Source organism: Sycon ciliatum, chromosome 1 (assembly GCF_964019385.1).
Source record: "Sycon ciliatum chromosome 1, ocSycCili1.1, whole genome shotgun sequence".
Taxonomy (NCBI): Eukaryota; Metazoa; Porifera; class Calcarea; order Leucosolenida; family Sycettidae; genus Sycon; species Sycon ciliatum.
In genome coordinates, this window is record NC_088643.1 from 50174355 (window position 1) to 50197894 (window position 23540).

At 48.9% G+C, this 23540-nt stretch overlaps 2 protein-coding genes across 2 annotated transcripts in view; both read left to right on the forward strand.

The window, feature by feature from the left end:
• The window catches only part of LOC135830882 (mucin-5AC-like), a 124468-nt gene that overhangs the window by 42427 nt on the left and 58501 nt on the right, over positions 1 to 23540 (forward strand). The window lies entirely within an intron of this gene.
• The window catches only part of LOC135807027 (uncharacterized), a 55146-nt gene that overhangs the window by 28578 nt on the left and 3028 nt on the right, over positions 1 to 23540 (forward strand). Inside the window, exon 5 of the mRNA XM_065321120.1 lies at positions 21800 to 21872. Coding sequence (XP_065177192.1) covers positions 21800 to 21872 — 73 coding nt within the window. The remainder of the gene's footprint in view (positions 1 to 21799; positions 21873 to 23540) is intronic.

Below are 23540 nucleotides of genomic sequence, written 5' to 3' on the forward strand. Positions count from 1 at the left end.
GTATGTATGTATGGTTTGTTCCACGGATGGGGTGCTACATCGCGAATACGCCAGCTATCAGAAGCGACTTGCTGGTCGCCTCGCCCTCAAGTGGGACAAGCCATTTTCAATCATCATGGCTTGGGTGCGAGTTCGCAGCCAATTTGCAGTGATCCATGCGGTCGACCTCCGGCTCCGCGGGTCTAGAAGGCGCCTGACAGGCCTGTCGACGCAGGATGGTGCTGGGGTAGGCATCGGCCATTGAACACTGAATTTCGTCTGTTTTACGTGGAATTTCTTGGAGTTTCCCAATGTATTGTACTTGAATAAAATTCTATTTTACCTTTCATGGTATCTCAATTTTTCACGTCTACATGACTTTATTTTGCCCGTAAAAGAGGCCGTTACCCCGAAAAAAAGTATGTACCGTATTTTCCGGTTGTAAGTAGACCTTTTACGACTTAAAATAGAAGGAGAAAGGGTGGGGGTCGACTTACAACCGGGATTCGACTTATAACCGGTAACTATCAGAATCTTTTAAAAAAATGACCTGCACTGCATGCACGAGTGCACCATGTTTACACATTTTGCCAGGTTATTGGCCTTTTTCAAGGATTGGGACGTTATATCCTCCAATAAGGAATGTTTACATGATTTGTTGATGTGTTAGTAGCAGGAGGTGGTTAGTAGTGCTTCTTTGGGTGAAAACTTAAAAACGCAGAATTGAGACCTCCAGATAGAAGGGTCGACTTATAATCGGGGTCGACTTACAACCGGTAAAATACGGTATGTAGGTATGTATGTATGTAAGCATGTATGTATGTACGCACTAGTCAGAACAACAGATGGCTTGATCAGTCACTGTGACTGATCAAACCATCTGTTGTTCTGACTAGTGTGTCACGGCTCTACCTTCCCGGTATCGAGCTCTCTTGGATTTCTGCTGGAATTCACAACAGTATGTATGACTGTATGTATGTATGTATGTATGTATGTATGTATGTATGTATGTATGTATGCTCTTGTAGCAGTTGAGCACTCTTGCGTGGGGTAGTGCCTTTGCTGTTTGCGTTATGCAGAGCTCACTGACTTGTCAGTTTGAGCACTCTGGCAAGGTACGTTCGGGCCTGATTGGAAATTTTTATTTCCATTGCTATCAGGTTCGGCCTCATTTCCTCTGTGCTGCGCTGATGAGTTCAAAAAGAACGAAACAGCATGCTGTCCGCAGATTGAGTATGTATGTATGTATGTATGTATGTATGTATGTATGTATGTTTGTATGTATGTGTGTATGTATGTATGTATGTATGTATGTATGTATGTATGTATCCACATAGCAGACTCAGCGGAAGATATTCAGGTTGGTTATAACGCTGAGTTTCATGCCGCTAGGCAATCATCCGCTAACTGATACTCGGATCTACCCAGCTGTATGCTTATAAACACATAGGGCCACAAGCATAAGCAAATTTAGCGCTAAATCTGGTGGCGTGCGGTGTGGGGAGAAAGCTGGCGTGGGCCAAGGCGTTTGGAGAGACAACAAATAAAAGGAAGTGCCAGGAGGGAGGCGGGCAACAGGCAAGAGTGAGCATGAAAGCGCAGACAAAGGTGATGGGGAGGCAATGTACAGCATTTTTTGATTTTGGGGTGCTCAGGCAAAGTGCAATACAGTACTTGGTGAGTTCATTTGATAGGTGTGAAATTTGCGAGGCGCAACTTGTTCTCATGCCTGCATTTTGAGATCATCTCAGACCGCTTGTTGAGCAGGAGCTTCTCCGGTGTCGTCAGGTTGTGGAATTTTTCTCTGCTCACGCCTGCCCGTCACCCAAAGACCCCCTAGCGATGTCACTGGCCCGTTTCCCGCCATCCTCCTTGCACATCCACCCATCTGCTGTACACTGAGTGTGTTCGATTATGCACTTGAATCGATTCATGAATCCATTCGCATGCATTCTAGTCGTTCGATTTTCATGTCATGAGCCCTGGAATCTGTTCGGAATCCATTCACCCTATTCACATGGGGTGATGTGAATAGCGCGAATCGATTCATGGATCGATTCATGAATCGATTCCCGGGCATAATCGAATGCACTCACTGCCTCCCCATCACCTTTGTCTGCGCTTTCATGCTCACTCTCGCCTGTTGCCCGCCGCCCTCCTGGCACTTCCTTATTATTTGATGTCTCTCCTAACGCCTTGGCCCATGCCAGCTTTCTCCCCACACCGCACGCCACCAGATTTAGCGCTAAATTTGTTTATGCTTGTTGCCCGATGACGTTATAAGGATACTGCTGGGTAGATCCGAGTATCAATTGTCTGATGATTGCCTAGCGGGATGAAACTCAGAGTTACAGCCAACCTGAATATCCTCCGCTGAGTCTGCTATTTATTAAGCTCTGTCTCTGACATTGAACACTCTCTGCAGCCCGGGGATCAACGGATTTATGTATGTATGTATGTATGTATGTAGCCAATTGAGTCATTTTTCCAAGATTCCTCTTGAGTAGGGATGTCAGCGAACGCACTGCGCAGGCCTCTGCGCATGCATTGCGTCATCGATTTTTTGAACGTGATCGCGGCCGACAGAGAAAACATGGTCAAAGAGTTGGTGGACAAGCCGTTGATTATTCACTCTCATTGTAATATCAAAAAGTATTCTTTCTAGACCAAAGAGTGGTATATTTGATAACATTTAATAACGATAGAAATTTTTACGATACTTCTCCATCGATGGAGAAGTATCGTAAAAATTTCTATCGTTATTAAAATTAATTAATGTTATCAAATATACCACTCTTTGGTCTAGAAAGAATACTTTTTGATATTAGAGAAAACATGGCCGCGGTCTGTTTGCACCGCTGGGAGTCGTAAAATTACTGTTCTTCTGTCCCCGCGACCATTCAAATCATACGCGATACAGGAGGACCCACGAGCTCACCACGTTCTCCCCGGTCGATTTCTCTGAAAGTTTGCACATCGTGAAACACCAGTATGAGAGGTGTTCAGGCCAATTTTCAAGGGATTACCCTGGTTGGATGGTTCCAAAATCGGACTTGCATTTCTCGCTCGCGGCCATTTCTTGCGCGATGGAAGCGCCCTGCCCTGGTGAGTAACCAGCGTCGCGCTTGGTAGAGAGTTGCTGCAATCAGCTCCCTGATGTCTTCGCTGCCATTGTCAGAAGCGATGGGCCCTGAATTATTTGTTTGATAGTCTCTGGATGCTACTTTTCCTCAGCCTAGTTTTCAGCCATTCCGTGCATCTTCTTCGCACGATTTATTTTGCAAAAAAATGAAAGGGTTCATGAGTATTTTTGTCGGCCGCGCGTAGATGGGCCAGGCTGACCTGCGCAGATGGGCTGCGCAGTGCGTTCGCTGATATCCCTATCTTGAGTCTCTCTCCCCTCTCCCGGGGAGACCCACGTGACCAGTTTTGGCAGTGAGCAACAAGTACAGTACGTACAAGTATGTATGTATATAATATAACCTAACCAGTTGATTATATGGGAAATATAAACCTGTATACAAACCGAGGCGAAGCCGAGGTTTGTATATTGGTTTATATTTCCCATATAATCAACTGAGTAGGTTATATTATGCTTATACTGAGCTGATATACAAACTCCCCTAGTGTGATCCTAAAAAAAAAAAGGAGTTTATATACCAGTTTATACACCAGTTTATACACCAGTTTATATACCAGTTTATATACCAGTTTATATTCTCGTCATCGAAGTACCTGTTATATGCAAAATACAAGTCTGGAGTGTTGCGTGGGGAGAGATGGGAGTTTGTATACAAGCTCAGTATAAGTATGTATATAATTATGTATGTATGTACTCAATCTGCGGACAGAACTGTTTCGTCCTTTGTGGACTCGTCAGCGCAGCACAGAGGAAATGAGGCCGAACCTGATAGCAATGGAAATAAAAATTTCCAATCAGGCCCGAACGTACCTTGCCAGAGTGCTCAAACTGACAAGTCAGTGAGCTCTGCATAACGCAAACAGCAAAGGCACTACCCCACGCAAGAGTGCTCAACTGCTACAAGAGCAGGAGCGAAATGCTCAATCTGCGGACAGAACTGTTTCGTCCTTTGTGAACTCGTCAGCGCAGCACAGAGGAAATGAGGCCGAACCTGATAGCAATGGAAATAAAAATTTCCAATCAGGCCCGAACGTACCTTGCCAAAGTGCTCAAACTGACAAGTCAGTGAGCTCTGCATAACGCAAACAGCAAAGGCCCTACCCCACGCAAGAGTGCTCAACTGCTACAAGAGCAGGAGCGAAATACTCAATCTGCGGACAGAACTGTTTCGTCCTTTGTGGACTCGTCAGCGCAGCACAGAGGAAATGAGGCCGAACCTGATAGCAATGGAAATAAAAATTTCCAATCAGGCCCGAACGTACCTTGCCAGAGTGCTCAAACTGACAAGTCAGTGAGCTCTGCATAACGCAAACAGCAAAGGCACTACCCCACGCAAGAGTGCTCAACTGCTACAAGAGCAGGAGCGAAATACTCAATCTGCGGACAGAACTGTTTCGTCCTTTGTGGACTCGTCAGCGCAGCACAGAGGAAATGAGGCCGAACCTGATAGCAATGGAAATAAGAATTTCCAATCAGGCCCGAACGTACCTTGCCAGAGTGCTCAAACTAACAAGTCAGTGAGCTCTGCATAACGCAAACAGCAAAGGCACTACCATGTGTGTGATGTATGTATGTATGTCCACAAAGGACGAAACAGTTCTGTCCACAGATTGAGTATGTATTTATGTATGTATGTACAACTTGAATATTACACATATGTATGTGTTGCGTTATGCAGAGCTCACTGACTTGTCAGTTTGAGGACTCTGGCAAGGTACGTTCGGACCTGATTGGAAATTTTTATTTCCATTGCTGTCAGGTTCGGCCTCATTTCCTCTGTGCTGCGCTGATGAGTCCACAAAGGACGAAACAGTTCTGTCCGCAGATTGAGTATTTCGCTCCTGCTCTTGTAGCAGTTGAGCACTCTTGCGTGGGGTAGTGCCTTTGCTGTTTGCGTTATGCAGAGCTCACTGACTTGTCAGCTTGAGCACTCTGGCAAGGTACGTTCGGACCTGATTGGAAATTTTTATTTCCATTGCTGTCAGGTTCGGCCTCATTTCCTCTGTGCTGCGCTGATGAGTCCACAAAGGACGAAACAGTTCTGTCCGCAGATTGAGTATTTCGCTCCTGCTCTTGTAGCAGTTGAGCACTCTTGCGTGGGGTAGTGCCTTTGCTGTTTGCGTTATGCAGAGCTCACTGACTTGTCAGCTTGAGCACTCTGGCAAGGTACGTTCGGACCTGATTGGAAATTTTTATTTCCATTGCTGTCAGGTTCGGCCTCATTTCCTCTGTGCTGCGCTGACGAGTCCACAAAGGACGAAACAGTTCTGTCCGCAGATTGAGTATGTATGTATGTATGTATGTATATATGTCAACAAACAATGGATCACTCGTAATATTTCGCTACTCCGAGTTTCATGCACTGTGTGCATTCATCAGGCAAACAATATTCAATGCAGACTGGTCAAAGCATAATGGGAATTTAAGGTGGATGCAGGCGGAAATGCCAAATGCCGGCACAGCACTAGATACCAGCTGAGCAAGTACTGTATAAGCAGAAATATTCGTCTGGAATTTAATTTTGTCTTTTTCGTCCAAGGAGCTTTTGGACTAAATTAAATGTAGGACTAATGTCGATTCGCCCAGCTTTTCTATACACTCTTATGATCCATGGACGAAATTTTCAACCGGACGAACTCCTTTACTTTGGAGTTGGACGAAATTATTCACCGACGAAATTTTCTGCCTCTACAGTATTCAGCCTCAGGTGTGACTTAGCCAAATAGCGCATACTGGCTCTGCTGTAGTACAAGCATCCAGTATGCTTTGCTAAGCAAGGCATGTCCTGGTGTGGCACTGGCTCTGCTGTAGTACAGGCATCCAGCACGCACCTGAATCTTCACACCTGAAAGACTAGTGCAACCATCGCACCCAGCTGTAACTCCTCAGACTTCACTGGCTCTGCTGTAGTACAGGCATCCAGCACCCAACACCTGAATCCTAACACCACCAAAGAGGCAAGTGCCGCCATTGCACCTAACTGTAACTCGTCGGACTTAATTGGCTCTGCTGTAGTACAGGCATCCAACAGATAGCGCCTTGGCAAATTGGCTCTGCTGTAGTACAGGCATCCAACAGCTAGCACCCCCCCCCCCCCCCCCACTGCAAATTGGCTCTGCTGTAGTACAGGCATCCAACAGCTAGCGCCTTGGCAAATTGCACTGCCCCACTATGCTGTAGTCATCTAGCACTCAGCTTCACACACTTCTCAGCCGGCAAGTTAGCCCATTGATTACGTATCAGGGGTCCCGCTAAGCCTTACACTTGCTTCCGCCTGCATCCACCTTAAATTCCCATTATGCTTTGACCAGTCTGCATTGAATATTGTTTGCCTGATGATTGCACACAGTGCATGAAACTCGGAGTAGCGAAATATTACGAGTGATCCATTGTTTGTTGACATGTGTCATTGCTCCCCCCAAGAAATTGGATGTTGAGCACTTTTTCTGCAGCTACAGGCATAGTCTTACTAAGTATGTATGTATATATGTATGTGTGTGTGTGTGTGTGTGTGTGTGTGTGTGTGTGTGTGTGTGTGTGTGTGTGTGTGTGTGTGTGTGTGTGTGTGTGTGTGTGTGTGTGTGTGTGTGTGCACGTGTGTGTGTGTGTGTGTGTGTGTGTGTGTGTGTGTGTGTGTGTGTGTGTGTGTGTGTGTGTGTGTGTGTGTGTGTGTGTGTGTGTGTGTGTGTGTGTGCACGTGTGTGTGTGTGTGTGTGTGTGTGTGTGTGTGTGTGTGTGTGTGTGTGTGTGTGTGTGTGTGTGTGTGTGTGTGTGTGTGTGTGTGTGTGTGTGTGTGTGCATGTATGTGTTCACTAGCCCAGCTAGAAGGTGGTGTAGATCAGAAATATAGTGTGGGATGTTGCTGTTGTTGTTGTTTTCTTTATTTGAATTTGCTAAACCAAACGGGCAGAACTGTCCAGGGAAAAGGGAGCGTATCATCGGATGAGCGTCAGATTACTATGCATCAGAACATCTCAGTGGAAATGAGACAGACTAGAAGGAGGGTGTGTACAGCACTAGTATACTAGTATAGTGCTGAGAGGGGAGTAGAGTACACTTCCAACTCGCAATACACAAAGTCCTCGGCATTAGTTGTGGGGAGCAAACCCTTTCATTATTATTATTATAATTATTATTTGTAAGAAAAGGGTTTGTTCAGTTGCGGTCTGCTTTCTCGTCCTCTAGCTGTGATCGAGGCCATTGCGGTCATACTGCCTGTTCTCTGTGTTGACCTTAGCTCTTGGTAATATCGCTATCCATGTATGCGCTCAGCTTGGTTGCACCTCGATGCCTCATGTAATAATGTATTTGGTCGACGAGCTCCGATTTAGGTTCCGCTCGAGTCAGTTTCGCTGAGCCAGCTTTGCACCGTGTAGCTTTTTTGGGTGTTGTGTTCTTGTGCGTGCGGCATAAGGTTTTTGCGGTACCTTTTGTTTGGCTGCGCTGTAATGCATTGAGAGAGTTTTCTTTAGTAGTATTTAGAACAGAAAGAGTCGGTGCTACTCAGTCTTGAAGAATAACAACAGTCTTGTGAACAATGATACAGTCTTCTGCACCCATGTGTGTGCGCGACAGAACATAAACTGGTCCTTCGAGCCGGATCCGAAGAGCGAGATCCGTAGTGATTCCGTGAACGTGCCAGAGTAGGGCACGATGGCGGAAGAGGCTCCAAGACGGAGCGCCAGACGGAATTTTGGACAAAGGCCGTCCAGATTCCTCTCCGACCAGGAATCTGTTCGGAGCCGACGCAAGGCGAAGACGCCCGCACAGTCGGCCAGCGAGTACGATCACAGCAGCCTAGAGAGCTGCAGGAGGGCCGCGATCGAACGACGAGAACAAGAGATGGAGCTGGAAGCAGCTGAACGGATCGCGGAGTTGAAACGCCAGGAACTGGCCCTTGAGATCGAGCTTGCCAACAAGAGGCTAGCCGTGGAGCGAGCCAGGGCAGCAGAACAACGTGAAAGTTTGACCGGCGCTACTAGTACTAGTACTGAGTATGAGGAACCGCACGTAGAATTTGCAGTTTCTGCATCTGGCAACGCGGAGATCCATGCTCAGTCGGCGGATGGAGAGCAGTCCTCCTCCGACGAGTTCAGTGGCGGTGAGGCGACTGGGCTTGGTGGCAGTTTGCCTGGGGTCCGGAGTCGTAGACCTTTGGCATCGGCACGGATCCGTTCCCCGAACAGCGCCCTGAGCACGGTTCGATCCGACGGAGAGATCCCGCCACCAACGAGGAGCAGGGCCAGACAGTACAGGAGCGACGCAGACGCATCAGTCACGGTTTCTGGTGTTTTCAGCACACGCGCTCCTGACTCCAGAGTGCATGCAAGTGACAGGTCAGTGTTGCAGCACAACACTCAAGTGCAACCTCTGAGTCTGACTGGTGTGAGTGCTAGTGGGACAGTCCAGCCCTGTTTGGCAGCTACTAGTAGTAGTACATGTACTAGCCAGAGTGTACATGTAGCAGCAAGCAGTGGTACTAGCCATGTGACAACAGCACATAGTAGTATGAACCAAAGACCAGCCCATAGGCACAGAGCTAGCCTATTGCGTTACAACTCACCTGCTGCCAGCAACCAGCCTACTCCCACAGCCACCTCTGCACAGGCCCAGCCCAGGAATGACAGACCAGTGCCAGCACCAAGGGTCAGGAAGAGTGCCAAGCAAACAGCTGACAAGAGTGCATTGAGCCATGCTGCAGCAGAGTTTGTGCCGTTGGCACCTGCACCACAGCAAGCGAATGTGTTACCTGGTGGCGGCACGAACTGGCCGGATGCGTTCTACCAGCTTTGCCTGGGCAGGTCCCTGAAGCCGCTCGACTTGCCGAAGTTTGACGGTCAGAGACCGTCGTACCTAAAGTGGAAACAGCGATTCCTCCACTTGGTCCATGAGAACCCGCTCATGTCTGAGGACTACAAGCTGGCTCACCTTCGGGAGGCATTAGCCGGCGGTTCTGCAGCAGACCTAATTGCAGACGTGCTGGATGGTCCAGGCGCCTACACTGCCATCATGGAGGAGCTGGATCGATGGTTTGGTGGGAAGGACCGCAACCTAGAGCAACAGGAGCGAGAGCTCATGGCATGGCCTCGAATTACAAACGAGAGAGACCTGGCAACAATGAAGCAGTTTGCCGTGAAACTGCGAAACACGTTGCTCAACATGAAAGTGGCCAACATCACTCCAGGCCGTGAGTTGTATTTGTCGATTACGCAGAAGGTGCCAAGGGCAGTGCTGGCGGCATATTTTGACAAGTACGACGATACACGGTGCGACGCTGAGACGTTCTCAGAGTTCGTCATGAAACGCGTGCACAAAATGACGCGTGTAGATGAGCGTCTCGCGCCTCAGGAACCAACCAGCTCCAGCAAGCCAACAGGCCAATCAGTTCGGCCGCCGGTTCCCCCCAGACGACACATGCCGTCAATGCAGCACACTCTGGCGGCAGCAATAGAGCCTTGCGGCCTCTGTGGAGACCCGCACCATCTCGCGAAGTGCCCTGATTTCCAGAGGCTTACAGTCGATAAGCGGTGGGATTTTGTGCGCGAGCACAAAGGTGTGTGCAGCTGTTGTCTCTCCCGTGGTCACTGGTCCAACGAGTGCAGGACCAACTGCAGCATATGCAAGCGGCGCCACCATCAACTGCTACACTCAGACCGATCGAAGAGGGAGTTTAGCAGAGCTGATCAGGCAAGGTGGTCGCCAGCGGACGCCAACGGTGGTCGACGAGAAACAGCACACACGACCATGACCATTGACACAACTCTAGCGGCTGACAGGAAGTCGGGAGAACAGCAAGAAACAACCTCTGCGCCATTGTCATTTATGACTGCGCCGGTTCTTGTCAAGTACCGTGACAGATGTGTAAGAGGGACGGCACTCTTAGACCCGGCATCTTCAACCAGCTACGTTCGGCAGCACATTGCCTCAGCAGTCGGAGCAGACGGCCCACGTGAGCCACTAACCGCATCGGTCTTGAGTGGTGAGGTAGTGAGCGGAGTGTTTGAACATGTGACTATCTCCGTTGAGGCAGTTGACGGCTCAGCGGCATCTGAGTTCCGTGCTTGGGCCATGCCATCGGTGTGCCCTAGTGTCAAACCTGTTGACTGGAGTACAACCAAGCATGCCTGGGAGGACCTCAAGGACATACCATTTCCAGCTCTGTGCAGTGGGCAGATTGACGTGCTGATCGGCCTCAATGCAATCCAGCTTCATACTGTGCTGGAAGAGATTACCACACAGCACCCCAGCCATGTAATTGCCCGGCACACTCCACTAGGCTGGGTATGTCTGAGCCCAGGGAGAGCTGAGTCGAGCCCGGCCAGTTTTTCAGCAGTTGTCACGCCGACCTCAGAAGAGATGAGCCTCGAGGTACTCGTCAGAAATCACCTTGAGATGGAGTCAGCTGGCACGAGGCCACCCAGTTACGACAGCATGCCATCAGCAGACGATAGGCAAGTCGAAGAGCGTACAACTGCCACGGCGCAGTTTGCCAGTGGCAGAGTGGAGCTGGGCGTTCCGTGGATTGAGATGGAGCCTCACGTTTCCTCAAATCGTCCGCAAGCCGCACAGCGACTGCGCAGCCTGGAGCACTCGCTAAGCCGCCGTCCGAGTGTACGGCAACGGTACCATGATGTTATGCAGAGTCATCTCGCCAAGGGATACATCCGCGAAGTACCCAGTGAAGAGGTAGACGGTGACGGTGACAATCAATGGTTTCTCCCCCACTTCCCAGTGGTTCGAGATGACAAAGAGACGACCAAGGTGCGGATAGTTTTCGACGCCGCAGCCAAATGGGACGGCCGCTCTATCAATGATGAGATGCACAGTGGCCCGGCACTTCAGACAGACCTCGTCAAGGTCCTGATTCGTTTCTGCTCTGAACCGGTGGCACTCGTAGCTGATATTTCGGAGATGTTCTTGCAAGTGATGCTCAGGAAATCTGACCGCAAGTACCACCGTTTCCTCTGGCGGTTCGACGACGGCCCGGCACACGTCTATGAGTTTCAGCGCGTGGTGTTTGGTATCAAGGCCTCTCCGTACCTGGCAGGCAGGGCGGTCCAAGAAGTGTTGCGTCGGTTCGGCCCTGAGTATCCAGCACACACTATAGAAGCTCTGGAGCGCAGCCGTTACATTGATGATCTGCTTGCGTCGAGGCCCACAGTCGCGGACGCTGTGAAAAGCCGCTTGCACTGTCAGGAGATCCTAGCTCACGGTGGATTCCACTTACGCAAGTGGTTGTCTAATAGCGCAGAGGTCGTGGAAAGCGTTCCGGTAGCAGATCGCGCAGCGTCCACAGTGGTCAACGTCGGCGACCATGTGCACTGCACCCTGCCAACAACGAAGACACTGGGAGTAACCTGGTCAGCAAAGCAGGACACCTTCACCTTCCGCTTCCAGCAACCTCAGCTTTCAAAACTCACTAGACGATCCGTGCTCAGTGGTGTCGCGACAGCTTTCGACCCACGTGGCCAGATTTCGCCATTCATCATCCGAGCGCGCGTCCTACTGCAGGATACGTGGCTTCTCGGCCTGTCTTGGGATGATGAGCTCCCGTCAACAGTAGCCACTAAGTGGAAGGCGTGGTTTGGCGAACTGCCAGCCCTAGCAGCGATAGCAGCGCCGCGCAGCTTCAAGGCATCAGCAGCATCCTCCGTATCCATCCATACCTTCACGGACGCGTCCGACCGCGCTATTGCAGCAGCCACCTACGTTCGAGCTGAAGATAGCTCGGGTGCGGTGCGAGTGACACTCGCCATGGCCAAGGCCAAGACAGCGCCGACCCGTCGTCAGACCATTCCACAGCTGGAGCTTCGTGGAGCAGTGCTCGGACTGAGGATCAGCAGCGAAGTCGGTGATGCTTTGGATGTGCCAATTTCCGAACACACCTTCTGGACCGACTCGATGAATGTTCTGGGATGGATCCGGTCGCACAGCCGTCGATTCAAGGTGGACATTGGCAACCGCGTGTCCGAGCTGCAACGTGCCACCAAGCCGTCCCAGTGGCGACATGTTCCCGGAAAACAGAATCCGGCCGACAAGGGTACGCGTGGGCTAGCAGCGGAGGCATTGGCTAGTGATCAAGAATGGTGGCATGGTCCCAAGTTCCTAGCCAAGAGCGCAGACACTTGGCCACAACAACCGCAGCCTGTCCAAACAGTGGACCTCCCTGGCGAGGTTCAACGAGAATCAACGTTCATGGCTGAGAAGGGTTTCACAAGTCCCGCCATGGTGGAACGACTCCAACCGGAGCAGTATTCAAGATGGCAGCAGTTGGCTCGCATAACAGCGTGGTGCCAACGCTTTATCTGCAACTGCAGACGCCGCGTTGCCACGAAGGGGGAAGGCCATCCCCACGGAGAGAACGGAGAGATCAACGAGGTCATTGCACTGTTGCAGGTGACAACAGCCACATCAGTGCTTGCAGTGCCAGAGTTAGCAGCGTCAGAGCTACAGGCAGCTGAGGACCACTGGGTACTACAAGCACAGATTGATGTATATGGTTCCACAAGGCATCAGTTAGCAGCCGGCAAGCCAGTGCAAAAGCAAGACCCACTTGTTGCACTAGGACCAGAGCTCGACTCGTCGCGGAAGCAGCTCTTGGTGGTGGGAGGTCGACTGAAAGCATCCAGCCATCTGCCCTATCGGTTGCGTCAGCCAGTCATTCTGCCCGCTAAGCACACTGTCACTAGGTTGATTGTTGAGCAGCAGGACCGAATCTGCAAGCATGCCGCTGGTCCTCAGCACCTCCTGGCCAAGTTGCGCGAGAGGTTCTGGATAGTCAACGGTCTGTCAGTAACGAAAGCTGTGCGCCAAGCTTGTGTTCGATGCCGGCGACAGTGGAGGCCACCAGCATCCCAGATTATGGGTCAGCTACCCGACATCCGTACGGCTGGGTCCCTGCAGGTATTCACTTCATGTGGCATCGACTTTGCGGGCCCATTTCAGACCAAGCAAGGGCGGGGCAGAGCCCAGGCAAAGCGCTACCTATGCCTGTTTACCTGCCTGGAAACGAGAGCCTGCCACCTGGAGTTGGTACACTCTCTGGATACCGATGGTTTCCTCTTGGCTCTGACCCGGTTCACCAAGCGGCGCGGCACGCCCCAGCAGATAGTGACAGACAACGGTACGAATTTCTCAGCAGCAGCCCGTGAGTTGCGAGAGGCAGTTGAGCAGCTTGACCGCCGCGAGATTGCCCGAAGCCTGGCGGACAACCGAGTGAGGTGGCGGTTCAACCCTCCTCGCGCGCCACACTTTGGTGGTGCATTCGAAGTAATGATCAAGGCCGCAAAGAGAGCCCTATACTCGACTCTTGCCAAAGCTGACATCACCGATGAGGAGCTGCACACGGCGTTTGTCATTGCCGAAGAGCTAATCAACTCCCGCCCGCTGATGCCACTGTCTGCAGACCCCGAGGATCCGGAATCCCTCACACCACAGCATTTCCTTGCTGGACGATGCAGCCCTCCACTGCCTATTGAGCTTGCCGCAGATGCAAGGGACCGGGTACACCCCCGAGAGCGCTACGTCTTAGTTCAACAGCTCCTGAAGGAAGTGTGGACACGGTGGCTCACGGAGTTCGTGCCATTGCTCAACGCTCGCAAGAAGTGGCGCCGGACGCAGAAGAATGTGGAAGTTGGAGACGTCGTACTATGCATGGAGCCTGACACGCCGCGCGGCAAGTGGCCCATGGGCAGAGTGTGCAACACGTTCCCCGGCCCTGATGGCTGCGTCAGAGTAGTTGACGTCTGCATGCGTGGCAAGACCTACCGCCGATCCATTCACCGGCTCATTCCAATCCTCGATATGGCGGATAATTGAGCAGCCTGGTGACATCGGCCGGTAACGCTATCTCAGCTAAGTATCGCAGTGTGACTCTCGAGCAATGTTTGCAATAGCTATGTAAACTGCATGAGTGTGACACTTGTCTTGTTTTGTTTTTCTCTATCTACTTCTCTTAGTTTGTTCGAGACGGTTCTGATCAATACCTGTAGGTTCTAGTTTGCTCGCTTTCATAGCACATTACTGCGGTTACCTCGTACTCACCATTCGTGAGTGAAGGGGGAGATGTTCAGTTGCGGTCTGCTTTCTCGTCCTCTAGCTGTGATCGAGGCCATTGCGGTCATACTGCCTGTTCTCTGTGTTGACCTTAGCTCTTGGTAATATCGCTATCCATGTATGCGCTCAGCTTGGTTGCACCTCGATGCCTCATGTAATAATGTATTTGGTCGACGAGCTCCGATTTAGGTTCCGCTCGAGTCAGTTTCGCTGAGCCAGCTTTGCACCGTGTAGCTTTTTTGGGTGTTGTGTTCTTGTGCGTGCGGCATAAGGTTTTTGCGGTACCTTTTGTTTGGCTGCGCTGTAATGCATTGAGAGAGTTTTCTTTAGTAGTATTTAGAACAGAAAGAGTCGGTGCTACTCAGTCTTGAAGAATAACAACAGTCTTGTGAACAATGATACAGTCTTCTGCACCCATGTGTGTGCGCGACAGAACAGGGTTTGCTCCCCACACCGGAGCTCGCGCGAGCTCCGGTGTGGGGAGCAAACCCTTTTCTTACAAATCATCGCCGAAGTCGCAACCACTACTTCGTATTAGGCCAAAACAAATCATGACCTTGTTTCCGGTCGGCCGACCGGGCCACTTTTTCCCAAATTCTGAAACTTTTTTTTGGTCCCAAATGTATACAAACGGTGGCAATGCCATGTGTGCAAGTGCACTCAACGAGTCATAACTCGGTGAAATCTCAACCGAATTCCACAATCGAAACACCTACAAGGTAGCAGAGATTCTCAGCTGTCGGCTCGAAAACATCCGGGGTCGATACGAGCTATAATAATGGAGCTGGAAGGACTCGAATTGTTTGCTTGATTTCTCAGGATTTACGAAAACAGGAATACACCACATGCTGTACTTTGACATTGATCCTTGCCATGATATATGTACAATGTACATGTGTAGGTGCTCTTGTCCATCAATACCACAACGATTGAGGAACCAAAAAAAAGTATCCAAAAAAAGTTTCATTCCGGCCGACCGAGTCTCCTTTTTCAGGGGTTGCCGACCGGAAACAAGCCTATTTTTGTTTAGGCCTTATTATTATTCAAATAATCGACGTGGAGACAACAATTTTATAATAGCAATAAAAAGAACAAATTCTGCAGTCATCGCCACACTACAACGAAGTCATGAAAGTTTACCAGAATTAATTTTCTTGTCACATTCATCAGTGGAAAGTCGTGACTGAAGAGTAACCATGCTGAACAATGATTAAATATACATTCAATGATGTGTTACGAGAACAAAATACAGTGCCAAAATAGAATGAGGGAAGGTGAGACAATAGAAGTGAAGTGAGAGCTAAGTGCCACGGTGGGTGAAAAACTAATAATTATAACGCTAAAACTGTGTAGTGAGACAAACAATCATGCTGTGCACCTACGAAAACAATTTTAACGCAACTACATGTTTCTTCTGCTTACAAAGATCAGGCTTATGTAAACGAATACAAACAGCCTCAAGTACTTTCAACATAAGCCTGATCTTTGTAAGCAGAAGAAACATGTAGTTGCGTTAAAATTGTTTTCGTAGGTGCACAGCATGATTGTTTGTCTCACTACACAGTTTTAGCGTTATAATTATTAGTTTTTCACCCACCGTGGCACTTAGCTCTCACTTCACTTCTATTGTCTCACCTTCCCTCATTCTATTTTGGCACTGTATTTTGTTCTCGTAACACATCATTGAATGTATATTTAATCATTGTTCAGCATGGTTACTCTTCAGTCACGACTTTCCACTGATGAATGTGACAAGAAAATTAATTCTGGTAAACTTTCATGACTTCGTTGTAGTGTGGCGATGACTGCAGAATTTGTTCTTTTTATTGCTCTTATTATTATTATTTAAAAATTTGTAGGACGCATCACGCAGCTTCATAAGTAAAAAATTGGTAGTGAGCAACACTGGCTCACACTCAAATCACTGCTTTTCACCAGAAAAATATTTTATTTCAATAAATAAAATATTTTTCTGGTGAAAAGCAGTGATTTGAGTGTGAGCCAGTGTTGCTCACAACCAATTTTTTAATTATTATTTAAAGAGTCGGCGTGGAGAAAGCAATTTTATTAGTGCAATTAGGAGTATAATCGATGCAGACATGGCCAGACAACAACGAGTTCATGGAATTTTTAAGGATTTTTATGTTATTCAAAATCGATTTTCGTGTTCCGCTCATCAGTGAATAGTATCGGAACTGAGGGTACTGTGTACAACAATAGAACATTTTATAACAGCATAATTAATTAAAAGTGTGAACAACAAAGGAAGTGCTACAGCATTACATAATAGGTGTCAAACATAGTGCTAACGTATAATTATAACTGAGTGCAGCCACAAAGCAAGAGGTGATACAGTGCAACATGACACAACATTTACATCTGATAACCAGCTACGAGAACAACTTTAGCGCGACTACATGATTTTTTTGTTTACAAAGAACAGGATTATGCACACGAATACATACAGCTTCCAGAACCTTCAACTGCTTAACATAACTTGCACTTGCTCTTGCTTGCATAACTTGCTCTTGCTTTGTGGCTGCACTCAGTTATATACGTTAGCACTATGTTTGACACCTATTATGTAATGCTGTAGCACTTCCTTTGTTGTTCACACTTTTAATTAATTATGCTGTTATAAAATGTTCTATTGTTGTACACAGTACCCTCAGTTCCGATACTATTCACTGATGAGCGGAACACGAAAATCGATTTTGAATAACATAAAAATCCTTAAAAATTCCATGAACTCGTTGTTGTCTGGCCATGTCTGCATCGATTATACTCCTAATTGCATTAATTATTATTATTATTATTTGTAAGAAAGGGTTTGCTCCCCACACCGGAGCTCGCGCTATTCCGCCGACTTTACTTGACACTTGACTGACTCACGACTGCCATCCAGAGCACACGAGAAGTCCATCGAACCTTCGACTCGGCAAACCTGCAAGAAAGCACCACTCCCTGCTCAATACACCGTGTTTCGGGGAATTCACCCCTCATCAGTTGAGCTTGAGTAGGCTGAGGAAGATTGTGCCTGAAGAGCACCACTTATATAGTGCTCTCCAGGCACAAACATCACCAGGGATACAAACTTACAGAGACGCTCCATTTCCAGCGCGATAAACACCTCGTGAACACCAGATAGCAGCGTGAGTCAGTGTCGCTCCTGGACGGTGAGACCAGACGTTGAGGACCCTCGGTCATTCGCCACGCTGTCACCTCCAAACCAACTAGTCACAAGCCCGCGCTGGGCACAACAGTACGAAGTAGTGGTTGCGACTTCAGCGATGATTTGTAAGAAAGGGTTTGCTCCCCACACCGGAGCTCGCGCTATTCCGCCGACTTTACTTGACACTTGACTGACTCACGACTGCCATCCAGAGCACACGAGAAGTCCATCGAACCTTCGACTCGGCAAACCTGCAAGAAAGCACCACTCCCTGCTCAATACACAGTGTTTCGGGGAATTCACCCCTCATCAGTTGAGCTTGAGTAGGCTGAGGAAGATTGTGCCTGAAGAGCACCACTTATATAGTGCTCTCCAGGCACAAACATCACCAGGGATACAAACTTACAGAGACGCTCCGTTTCAAGCGCGACAAACACCCCGTGAACACCAGATAGCAGCGTGAGTCAGTGTCGCTCCTGGACGGTGAGACAGACGTCGAGGACCCTCGGTCATTCGCAACGCTGTCACCTCCAAACCAACTAGTCGAAGGTTCGATGGACTTCTCGTGTGCTCTGGATGGCAGTCGTGAGTCAGTCAAGTGTCAAGTAAAGTCGGCGGAATAGCGCGAGCTCCGGTGTGGGGAGCAAACCCTTTCTTACAAATCATCGCCGAAGTCGCAACCACTACTTCGTACTGTTGTGCCCAGCGCGGGCTTGCGACTAGTTGGTTTGGAGGTGACAGCGTTGCGAATGACCAAGGGTCCTCGACGTCTGTCTCACCGTCCAGGAGCGACACTGACTCACGCTGCTATCTGGTGTTCACGGGGTGTTTGTCGCGCTTGAAGCGGAGCGTCTCTGTAAGTTTGTATCCCTGGTGATGTTTGTGCCTGGAGAGCACTATATAAGTGGTGCTCTTCAGGCACAATCTTCCTCAGCCTACTCAAGCTCAACTGATGAGGGGTGAATTCCCCGAAACACTGTGTATTGAGCAGGGAGTGGTGCTTTCTTGCAGGTTTGCCGAGTCGAAGGTTCGATGGACTTCTCGTGTGCTCTGGATGGCAGTCGTGAGTCAGTCAAGTGTCAAGTAAAGTCGGCGGAATAGCGCGAGCTCCGGTGTGGGGAGCAAACCATTTATTATTATTATTATTATTATTATTATTATTATTATAGTAATTATGAGACTGAGTCAGAAGGAGAGCTCTGTGCTAGAACTTTGCAGCTTAGAGAGCGTGTGTGGGCAGGCGTGTGTTTACCAACATATTGCCAGGTGTGTCTTTACCACCATATTTATCAACTATAAGTACAGCTGCAGTGGTGTCTTCGGCTTCATTCGACTGAGTCAGAGGGAAACATATTAGCACACGAAGAGACGAAGCCAGTTGAAATCTGATGAGCCTTTTCGTACCATTACTTCTCAAATCAGTTCATGGTGATAATGTGACGAAGCACTACGATGTACAGCATATTGGCTGAAAAATTGTGATGAAACGTACACAGGCTAAATGATGGTGTGAGTTGCGCCAAAGAGTACAAGAACTATAACAGGGAGGTGGGAAGTTAAAATAGCACTAGCTTAAAAACGAATTCCTTCTGTCTACAAAGCTCCGGCTGTAGCTTGGCAATGTAAACAGCCTCTAGCACATCTAGGTGGCATTTGCTGCACGCCCGCGCGTGAATCTTGAAGCGCTCTGGAATATTCTTACTAGTAGTATATACTGCATTCAGGCAAACAGGGAACATGATACGATGTGTAGTTATTGCACTATCATTTTTCTCAGCTGATGGGTTGTGTGAATCACGCTGGTTCGGTCCACACTTACTCGGGATAGTGTTAAGCTGTGTTCACAAATGGCGCGTGTACGCGTAAAACCACGTGTTTGTGTGTATTTTGCTGGCTTTTGGGGCGCCATGCGTACGGAAACGCGCCGAAATGGAAATTCCAACATGTTGGAATTTTCAGCGCGTATCAGGCGCGTACCAGCGTACAAGCTAGTCACTTTGACTGGCGGGGTCAAAACATTAGTAGATCTACTCGAAGGTGTCCTACGCGCTAAATACCACTCGGATTGCTGTTTTTTGTAAAAGCCTGAGCGCACGTTTGGGCACGTATGCACCGCAGGCGTACCGCGTCCACGCGCCAGTTGTGAACACAGCTTTAGTCAGCGCTACCTGATCCACCGCGCTCCTGGTCGATGTCTGTGCAACTAACTAACTTGACGCTGTTGAGTGTTGTAGGAGCCGAGTACTGGGGCGGACGCTGGAGCCCAGCGGATCAGGTAGCGCTGGGTAGCGCTACCAGGTAGCGCTGACTAACACTATCCCGAGTAAGTGTGAACCAAATCAGCATGACTCACACTACCCATCAGCTGATAGTGCAATAACTACACATCTTATCATGTTCCCTGCTTGCCTGAATGCAGTATGTAGAGTCTACTACTAGTAGTAGTAAGAATATTCCAGAGCGCTTCAAGATTCACGCGCGGGCGTGCAGCAATTAGGGAGGTTTAGTTCCCACGTAACGGAAACGCGTACGTGGGTGATCCACGTAAAGTGGATGAAGGGCACTCACGTTGCAATGTTGTGTTTAGTCACACGGAACAAACAAAAGCATGAAGCGAAATGCCCAAACCTGGTCAAAGAGGAAGCTACCCGGGCCTAAGTAGCTCATCCAATGTTTTGATTTCGTGCTTCGGAAACTTCTTCAGCTGAGCACCCTCACAGCTCGCACAATGCGCTCCATTCTGATTTTCACCCACGTTCTGGCAGAACGTGGGTGAGCCTCCATACACGGTATTTCGTGAATCAGAAAACGTCTGTACGTGGGTCACTCACGGGTGTTTGCAGTGCATGAACTCTGGCCAGTCGTCCCCGTACGCAAAATGCGTACGCATTTGGATCTACCGTACATTTCCTCGTGTTTTGGGCGAATCTGAGCGGTACGACGCTGTCGAATAGGGCCTGAATTTGCCCTGAACCAGCCGCTATCGAAGTAAAATTAGGTGTTTTGAAGACCACACGGGAACACTGCGGCCATGTCTTCTTTCCTGCGTCGTTTGTTTGAAAATCGGAGTGTTTTTGAGCTCGTAGTTTCGTCTCGTTGTGGAATGGCCGTGCGTACATTCTTCTTGGTCACCCCCCCGTTTATTACATTACTAGGAGTTTTGCCGGCAGCCACGATAGTTTTTATCCCTGCTTCCATACATCCTTTCATCGAACAGCCAAACGAAACTTTGTGGCGCGCCTTAGTTTTTTGTGGCGCGGGGGTCTCAAGTTTGTCACTTCGAGTTGTACACAACAGCCGCATCATCTCAAAGGACCAAAAAAACCAAGCGAGCAAAGTATTTCAACGTTGCGATTATGCCTGGCCTACTGTGAAGATGGAGACTTCTACTCGGTAGCAGATACTCGTATCAATAAGCTTGGAGGGAGAGCGTGGCGAGTAAAATGTTGGGATGAAAAGAGCCACATTCTCTCTCGGAAAAGGTCGTCGTTCCCACACACGTTCACTTGCTCTACCCAGATCTGCAGAAGGCTAGATTTTGCATGCACGTGTGTCGGTGCGAGATTCGCATCCGCCGCGCACATAGGCAAAGTCGAAATTTTTGTACTCTCGGATTTGCCGCCATCTTGACGAGTGGCCGCTGCGAAACACCCGTGCACTGAGTATCACATGGTACACACACGTAAAGTACCCACGGATTACGTGGGACTAAACCTCCCTAATGCCACCTAGATGTGCTAGAGGCTGTTTACATTGCCAAGCTACAGCCGGAGCTTTGTAGACAGAAGGAATTCGTTTGGAAGCTAGTGCTATTTTGACTTCCCACCTCCCTGTTATAGTTCTTGTACTCTTTGGCGCAACTCACACCATCATTTAGCCTGTTTACGTTTCATCACAATTTTTCGGCCAATTTGCTGTATAAGTAATTATTGATATCGTCGTGCTTCGTCACTTTCTCACCATGTACTGATTTGAGAAGTAATGGATGGTACAAACGGCCTCATCGGATATTGCTATCCGAATATAATGCCAGCCTGACTTATAAAGACTTAAATCCATGGCACTTTTAAAAGTGTAAAAGACCGTCTGGGAGAAAATGAAAGTGTACCTGGAACAGGACTGTTTCTGCACCCTTTGTTCGTGCTATGTAGCTATTTTTGGATGCTTATGTCTCTGTCTCACTTTTCCTACCACGGGCTTAAAACAAATGGCATTTTCTCCAAAATTTGGAATCTTTAGGCTACTCACCCCTACAGTATAATTCCATGGCTTAGTATGTGCAGAAATACGGAATATCCAACACTGGGATCTAATGAATAACATTGCCATGTTGCCTGATCTACTCTACTGAACATAGAAACTAGGCTGGTTTCACTGTCATGCTGTGTACAACTGCCATTATACTTATTATGCTGCTTGACTTTATGCGTGTTTCACTTTTGTTACAATAGATATAGCAATGGCAGGGTTTGCTCTGGTGGTCAGCATTGCTTTTGCTGCTGTGGTTTGTGGACGAAGGCACGGGTGAGAGAACTAAGTTGTATACACGACACCGGGCTTGATGTGGTGAAATTTACGTTCTAGATGTGTGCTTGACGAAGATGTGTGTTTCTTGCTACCAGTTTAATAGAGATAAAGACTACAGCAAGTAGGTGATGTTGTGTGTGAAGTTACATTACTCGCTCCTGCTCTTGTAGTGCGTGAGTACATATCAGGCGAAGTTCTCCATGCAAATACGAAAGCTTACTCTGCTCCCACGATAGGAAACAACAGCCCGCTCGCGTTGGGAGTTACAATCGATTCCACTGAGGAAGAGGTAGAGACTGCGGTACTCAGCGTAATGGGCAGTCATGATAGAAGACACAATGGGATGGGCAAGGATCGGTGACTCGCCAATGATCCTGGACTGGTTGTCCAATGACGTACCGATTAAGACATAACCTGGGATTCGAACCCGCACTATCGCGCGCCCTGCATGCATCCCCCGACACACTTCGCATACATACTAATTCTTCCAAGTTGTTTCACATTGTGATCTTGCATTTGAAAGCCCTATTTGAATATGCATTGTGGCCAGCCGTCTTTGATGGCACGGTACGGTAGGGGATAGGTACGGGACAGGTACGATCGAGGGTAATACGACACCGTCTCCCGTACCGTACCGTACCATCAAACACAGCTGGCCACATACAGCTGCCCGCAATATTTTTTTTTTTTTTTTTTTTTGAGATATGCATGAAAGTTTTTTTTTTTGGCACCTATGATCAGGGGATGGCCCACGCCTGGTAAAAAAAACAAAAACAAAAAAAAACAATGAGAAGTTGCGTACAAATCGTGTACAAACTAAACAGACTATGGATTCGAACATAACAGAGAGCAAAACCGGAATCCGAGAAAACGATAACATGCAATATCATGAAAAAGTGGGGGGGGGGGGTACTGAAGCAGAACAGTAGCCAAACACACCACGGATAGTTACCGAAAGCACTCTGCAGCAGCAAGGACCACAGAAGCATCAGAGTCAATGACTCTCTGGCGGGCATCTTGAGACCGTGGCCTGCGGTGACCACGGAGGCTGGCATTGGAGGCACGAACAAGAGAAAAGGAAACCCTTGACCTAATAAAGGCAAGAAGTGAGGAGAAGGGCTCCTTTCTCTTGTCGGCGAGCATAGAGGCGACACGCTTGAAAAAAGCGGAGGCGGACTTGCCGTAGCCGCCGGAAGCGCTGAACACAATGGGAGAAAAAGACGCGTGTTCAACTTCCCGGACGCGTTCTTCGTACGCCCGCCTTTTCTCGGCCTCATGCTTCCGGTAGGTGGCTGTGATGGACTGTTGGCGGTTGGAGCGGGCGTGCGGGTTGAATACCCGGATGTCCAGTAGTGCCCGTTCGAAACGTCCACCCCAGACACCCGATGCGGCAACATCCAGGCGGGCACCGTCCTCGGAGATGGCGGAGCGGTGACGGAAGGTCTCACCGGTTAGCGGCTGGAGATGTGGCTCGACCTGGACATCATGGGCCACTTCACGCAGGAGAGATGCGGTGAGATCCCGAAGGTCATTATGCCGCATGGCGGGGTAGCCACCAGTTGGGCAAGACAGCGCGTGTTCCGGTGAAAACGCTTTGCCGCACACACATTCTGTTGGCAGGCCTGGAGGGGTCCAACCATACCGTAGGCAGAGAGCGTCCCAGAA